General features: G+C 34.3%; 1 protein-coding gene across 1 annotated transcript; it reads right to left on the reverse strand.

Moving 5' to 3' along the window:
• Positions 1-3,450: 3,450 nt before the first annotated feature.
• LOC117681501 (DNA ligase 1) lies at positions 3,451-6,274 on the reverse strand. The gene is made up of 6 exons (XM_034446343.2): positions 6,108-6,274; positions 5,942-6,012; positions 5,772-5,841; positions 5,368-5,438; positions 4,861-4,984; positions 3,451-4,442 (listed from the first exon to the last, which is right to left on the reverse strand). Exons 1-6 carry the CDS (start codon positions 6,122-6,124, stop codon positions 3,503-3,505), a joined length of 1,293 nt encoding a protein of 430 aa, XP_034302234.2. The 5' UTR covers positions 6,125-6,274; the 3' UTR covers positions 3,451-3,502.
• Between the last annotated feature and the right edge of the window lie 1,340 nt (positions 6,275-7,614).

Genomic DNA, 7,614 nt, shown 5'->3' on the forward strand with positions numbered 1-7,614 from the left:
ACGTTCTAGATAGAACGCAGTTCACTATTCAATTACATATAAGGCAATCGGGCCCCAAATATGAATTCTAAATTTTGAATTGCGAACTGCGTTCTAGATAGAACGCAGTTCACTATTCAATTGCAATCGGGCCCCAAATATGAATTCTAAATTTTGAATTGCGAACTGCGTTCTAGATAGAACGCAGTTCACTATTCAATTGCATATAAGGCAATCGGGGCCCCAAATATGAATTCTAAATTTTGAATTGCAAACTGCGTTACGCAGTTCACTATTCGATTGCAATCGGGCCCCAAATATGAATTCTTAATTTTGATTTGCGAACTGCGTTCTAGATAGAACGCAGTTCACTATTCAATTGCATATAAGGCAATCGGGCCCCTAAATATGAATTCTAAATTTTGAATTGCGAACTGCATTCTAGATAGAACGCAGTTCACTATTCAATTGCATATAAGGCAATCGGGTGCCAAATATGAATTCTAAATTTTGAATTGCGAACTGCGTTCTAGATAGAACACAGTTCACTATTCAATTGCATATAAGGCAATCGGGCCCCAAACATGAATTCTAAATTTTGAATTGCTAACTGCGTTCTAGATAGAACGCAGTTCACTATTCAATTGCAATCGGGCCCCAAATTCAATGCGTTCGCAATTCAAAATTTAGAATTCATATTTGGGGCCCGATTGCCTTATTTGCAATTGAATAGTGAACTGCTTTCTATCTAGAACGCAGTTCGCAATTCAAAATTTAGAATTCATATTTAGGGGCCCGATTGCCACAAGGCGATTGTTTGATTAGGTGTGATTAAACATTTACACGATGTCTAGATCAATCAAAACTAATTGTGAATTTGTCTAGTGTATTTTTTAAAATTAACACGATATCTTGGTCTTAGCTATTTGTGCACAATTACATAATATGTGTTTTGTAAGTAGTGAATTATTGAAATCAATTTTTTTCAATATTGCTGTAATCTTGTGGGGAATTTGAAGACACAGGACCCAGCTTTATTCATATTGAAAATATTTATATGCTAAACTATTTAAGAAATGAAATGAACTCAATGTCTACCCAAGTTATACTCGTATAACCTGGGTTGGGGCAATTTACGCTTTATAATCCGCGATTTCGTTTTACTGATTGGGGTGGGGTCGCAAAGATGAAAATAATTCCTTTTCCTGTAATACCAAGCGCAGCGAGAGGCTTAACAGCACGTATACATGTATTTATGAAAATCAGTGGAAAAATAGAAGCTGAAAAAAGGGTACTAAGGGCTAAAAAAAAATTCTTCCAACTCACGGGAGCCGCCATATTAGCCATCATTTTGTTCGGCAAAGTTAATTCATTCATTAAATGACTGACGCTTTTCTATGTTTATTGTTCATCAACTCTAATAAAATCTTTCCAAGTTTTCACTGGAAAGTAATTTGAATTAAAAAAAATTGACTATGCAAACCAGATTAGTTTACACAGTGAGATAAGACTAATTTCATGTATGTCTTATCAAATTTAAAAACAGAATTAACATCAAGGCACAGATCTTTTAGACACTGAAAAAAGTATAAATACAAAATTTATCAACTTCCGAAATTGAAAAGGATTGAAATAATATATAAAAAGTTCTTGGAATCGCGTACCTTTCTTCGGGTTTTCCTAAGACACAGCTTTTACGTTTTACGTATGAAACGTAACGTCATAATGTACACTAAGCATGTGACGTTCAGTTTAAATTCTGATTTGAGTAGGAAGGCGGATCCTACTGTTTTCGTTTCAAACCATAAAAATCTGCGTTCGGCCAAACGATCATGTCGTTTACATATCATGTATTTATAGTACTACATACATGTAACACTGAATGTCTTTTCATGAAGGAATTGGTGTACTTAAGTACCAGGAATCGCTTTAATTTTTAACCAAATGCACAATAAACTTCTGTGGCTCAGGGATAAAATATTTTGAGTTTTTTACAAAGGTTCATGGCTGCATTTTACAAAAGAACTTACAACAAAGTCGTAAATATTTACAACCTCGTAAAATGATCTTTAAAGAACAAAATTGACATAAAACCATTTGTTTACAAATACTTCAATTTCCATTATTATATTTTTCAGCCATAATAATAAATCTTTTATTAGTTGGTGATTAATTAGCATTCATTAATTTGGTCGTAAGTCGTAAGTTCTTTTGTAAAAACGCAGCCCATGCCCGCAAACTTAATTGAAACTTTTTATCGTTTTATCATGATGTTGAATAAACATAGTCTAAACAGTGATACACGTAGATAATCCTTAATAAAAATTGATCTTAAGATGGTCTAGATCTTTAATAGATGTCTTTTTTACTTTTCTCCCAAGTCATATCTGAAGAACACTGAGGAGAACCTAGGTTATACATGTATTTAAGAAATGCTCCGCGGACGCCCTATACTGGGCCTGTAGTGATCAGTCTATTTGTCCTCTCTTACGTCCGTCCGTCTGTCCATCCGAGATCTCTTGTCCAGAGCATGTTCTCTCTCTCTTTGGTCAAATATCAAGTATCAAGGTCATATCAGATCACACAAAAATCTTTTTAAGAGCATAGTTACGTTCTCTCAACTAAGTCCTATTTGACTCATACTTCACATAAACATAGCTTTTTGGTAAATGGTGTGCAGAGACTTTGAACCAAGTCACCATAGGTCAAGGTCAAAGCAAAGTTAGCCTAAATGCTTTTCATCTTATTATTCATTATTTAAGCGGTGTTCTTTAAGATTGTCACCATCTCAATGTTGTCTAGTCTAAATCAATATAGGAACTCTATAGATCGTAACATTTGAATGTATGGGCTTCTGTGTTATTTAGTAACTAAAAGGCAAGATTTTTAAAAGATAAAAATTCATTAATAAAATACAACACAATTGTAACAAAATTATATCATTTGCATAATTCATTTATTTATCTTTACTTAATGTACAGCTCTTAATAAAATAGCTGCTTTTGCTGTTTATCTTTGCAAACAAATATTATAACATGATATTTTTTCACAGCGTATTGACATTTCAAAGCATTTAGATTCCATTGTTTTTCACTGGTTCATCAGTGCTCTGAATTCTTCGAAAATCTTCTCTATGACGAATCACTTTTGCTCTCTAATTCTTGTAAGAGCGAAGCGATTGCTGTTCACTGTTAACTTTAAGTTCATTCAATCCAGACCATGAGTGAACCTCTTCCATGTGAAAGTAATCCTCCCACGTGCGCTCTACGAGTGTTTGGTTAGCATTTCCCTTAAGTACCACTTCGTGTACCTATTATCTTATCGCACAACAATATCGTCATATTTACATGTTACAACTGTTACACATTTTGTTGTTGGACTTCCACTAAAATCCAAGGCATCTCTGGCCTAATTTTTCTCCGAGGCACCGAATATCACATTTAACATATGGGTAGGTTTTTTTCCAAAGCATTTTTGTACTCTGTTTGATGTAGTTCTGGAAAATGATGGTCGTTTATTTGTTTTAACGTTTTGGAAGCTTGCTGTTTGAAATTTGGGACGGGGCGTGGAAATATCTTTTAATTTGGGCTGTGCTATTTGGAAGGGTTGTTAAGAAGGCTTTGGGTGTTGGAGGATTTCTCGGCGTGGTTTTGATAGTATGCTGACCAGTTCTGTCTTCCCCGCGAGGCAAAGGTTTTACCATGCAATTTTGGCGCGGATCCGCCGCCCAAGACACTTTCTTTGGTCCCGGCCGAATATTTGGGAGTTTGCATGCATTTTGCTGTTGTTGTAGAGGCAGACCGGAAGTTTGTTTCTGAGAAGAAGCTGCTTTAATTTTGGAATGTTCTTTCTTCTCAGCGCTTAGCACGTGTTTGGAGGCAACTGGTTTGAAAGAAAGGAGCCCTCGCTCCAGCTGAAGCTCTTTCAAAATTGATTGCGATGATCCAGGACGATCAGTGCTCTTCACATATGGAGGAGTGCATTGGGTCTGGGTCCTCTTGGCGTCGGTACAGCTCTCCTTGCGATGTCTGGATACATGGTCAACAGACCCAAATCCAATTATTTTATATACGACCTCCTTTGCGATGGTATCTTTCTTTTCTTCATCTAGCTGGATCTGGACTCCTTTCTTTGACAAAGGTTCCGGCTCCTGTTTATCATTCTTATGGTTGATTTCCTCCAAGGTAACTGCCACAACTTCGTTTTCTTCCTCTTTTGAAACCAGTTCAATTGCAGATTCTTTTTCCTTTGATTTTTCTTTCTTCATTTCTTTCTCAGCAAATGCGGCCATGTTCGCCTGATATTGCTGTTGAAGTTTGATCTTGTGTTCTGCATCTGTCATTTCGTCCTTTGCAATATCTGTTGCAAAGCGCAGAGTGGGTGTGTCAACCTGAGCCTGGTGGTTGTCCTTCTGATCATCGACATCGATGATAGGTTTCACAACGGCGAGGTTTTTCTGGGCTCTTTAAAAATATAGATGAATTGAAAAAATTAAACACTTAAAACAGAGGATGTGTTAACTGGCAAAATACAAATGAAAAAAGGCATGGTTACGGTTTTCTTTTTAAAATTTATTTTCCCATTTTTAATGTTAACCATACTTAACCAATGTATTTCTAATGCAATGGTGAGCCTAAACATCTGTCAAGTTTTAAGCGACATCCAGAGCTTACAATTTAATGTTATTAATAGAAATCGACAACTTATATGGCGGAAGTCGGAGATAAAAGGGAAATAATGTCTAGGCTATTTATGAATTCATATTAGCTTTAAAATCAGCCATTCTAATATGCTTCCGTTCTCGAGAGCGGTAGCGTATCAGAACGGCTGATTTTAATCAGATTGGTTTAATACATAAGTATCAAGTTGCACTCTCCCTACCCTAATTGTTGGTCATTTCGTCCGCCTTCGGGTTTCGGAGTAACATCTTCGGATTTCCCTTTCACGGGGGCATTCCCTCCTTTCGATGGGAAACTCGTCTTGACCTTACAGGGCAAACTAGACCCTACAATTATCATTGAAAGTGTTAGGAAAAACTCGTGAAATGGGAAATCATGCCTCTTGTTTTATGCATGCATCCCACTTATTTTATTCTATTTTATTCCATGTGTAAAATATCAAAATCAAATGATAATAACCCGAAGGATCTGAACAACAAATATAAACTTCTTACCTTTGTGCTTCTCAATTTTTAAATAAACAACTTTCTAAAACAAACTTCAGGGGTCAAAGATGTTAGATAATACATGTATATACATGAAATCGCAAAATTTTGCAGTACATCAAATTACACGTATCTAAAAATGAATTCTTAAAAAAAAGAATAAATGCGTTTAAACAAACGAAATTTGACCCAACTTAATTTTGTGAACGTTTATTTGTCAGTACCTAAACCAGCGGCGTTACTCTTATTGGCTAGTTCCGCACTTTTTCTGTAGAAATCTTCAATATTTGGACGGCTGAAATATAATAACTATGGATTATGTAAGATTTCAGTTAGAAAAACTATTAAAGCTTCTACTTTAAGAGAGTACATAACCTTTAGATGAGGAGGATAATAAATAGATTGCATTACATCTCATAGAAATGTGGTTGTTTGAGTCCTTCACTTTTAAGTGGAGAGAGAGAGAGAGAGAGAGAGAGAGAGAGAGAGAGAGAGAGAGAGAGAGAGAGAGAGAGAGAGAGAGACACACACACACACACACACACACACAGAGAGAGAGACACAGAGAGAGAGAGAGAGAGAGAGAGAGAGAGAGAGAGAGAGAGAGAGAGAGAGAGAGAGAGAGAACCTGGAACTCTGGATTATCCTTCGATTCTTAGCAGCACTTGCTGGTCTTCGGCTTCCGCCTTTTTTTATTCCTTAATTTAAAAAGAAATAAAACTTTAAAAAAACATAACTCTTATCTCAGACTGAAAATAAATATTTCACAATCATATTGTAAAACTATGCATATCCTACCTTTAATGATTCTGTACTGGCCGGCCACAGGGATTTTTTCAAACACCTTATCCTCATGGATGGTGGGTAGACTGTGGAAAAAAAAGATATTAAGATTGATAACATTTATCAGTGAATTAATTCATAGAGTGTGAAAAATAAAACCAGATATTATTACCAAGCTTACCGTTGACGCAAAATCATCGTTAGAAATTAATTGAAACTAACAATGATTTCGATTTTTTGCACTATCGTATAAACTCTAAGAACTGTTTTTCTATTCAAGTTAGATCTTTGAGCTTTTGAGTGTCACAGTAGACTTTTTTCTCCACACTAACAACCGTGCTTCAAGAATCTTTGTGACGTCAACAATACTATGACGTCATAGAAATACTAGTAGCAAGATTGTATGCCGTAGGAATTCCGAAAAACTCGAGGCATAAATTATAAAATAGTACTAAGTGTTATCTAATTAATTCATATACCGGTATTTACGTATGGAGTTATATTTTTTATAGACCGGCCTCTATAAAAAAAACATTCCATTATTATTAAAACTGTTAATTTAGTAATTTAGCTTAGTTTAGTTTAATGTTTTGAAGAAAACGAAAAATATCCTTGGTTGTTTTTTAATTCTTTGTAAGAATTCATTTATAAATTGGACCATACATCTTTATCGTTATATTTTAAATTATGGAATTATTCATATATTCCTATTTTTGTCTTTTTTTAAAATTGCACTGGTATTTTGTTTAAACTGTGCACGAGTCAATGAAATAATTATGTATTCTGTCTCAAAATGTTTCTCCATCATTTTATTAGGTTTTTTTTAAATCGGTAAATAAAAGTTCGAGAGAAAACCTTTGATAGATTATGTATTATTTTCTGCAATGATCGCTACTTCCAACATGAAAAATTAAAAGCTTGAAATAAATTAACATTTTATTGGTTTATTTCAGTTATAGCTGGCGTAATGTTTAGGGAGTCCCAGGTTATAGTGGTTTCAAATTAAACGTATCCATCATAATTCTGAAATGTATCATTTGTGGAATTTTTACCCAAATTATATACGGGGACCACAAACACACGGCTAGTCTCTTCTACTCGCGTTCAGTGTCGATGGAAGGAACAAGATATCAGTATATATATATATATGTTTTAGATATTGTCTATAATCAAACATATTTAAAATTTTGGTAAAGAATTAATTGAGAATAAATATTAAATGTCTCTTTCAGTACGATGCATATACAAAAATGTAGCATAAATCTGTGCTACAAGCCTAAATGCACTGATATACATGTATTTAATTTATGTGAAAAATATTACTATAAAGATATTCCTTTCAATGATTTCAATTCATTTTTGTATTTATTTTAAAGAATACTATCAAGTTAAATCCAATGCAATTTTTGTACAACACTTTGGTTTTAATATCTATAGTTATTATATAAAGTACTAATTTCAGTTTCGAAAAATGGGGGAGTGGGGCTGATGCTCTGTGCCTGATGTGTTAAAAGGTACAAGATATTGTGCATTGTCTGAGTCTCCATTCGTTTTTTTAAATAAATAATGATAGTCAATCATTTTGCACAGTTTATCTAAAGAATAAAGAATAAAGATGAATGCAGTGTTTATATTATTTGTAAGAGTTGTTTCCCTTTCTATGTGTAAAAGTTTTGAATTTCCCGCAA

The sequence above is a fragment of the Magallana gigas genome, chromosome 2 (assembly GCF_963853765.1).
Source record: "Magallana gigas chromosome 2, xbMagGiga1.1, whole genome shotgun sequence".
NCBI lineage: Eukaryota > Metazoa > Mollusca > Bivalvia > Ostreida > Ostreidae > Magallana > Magallana gigas.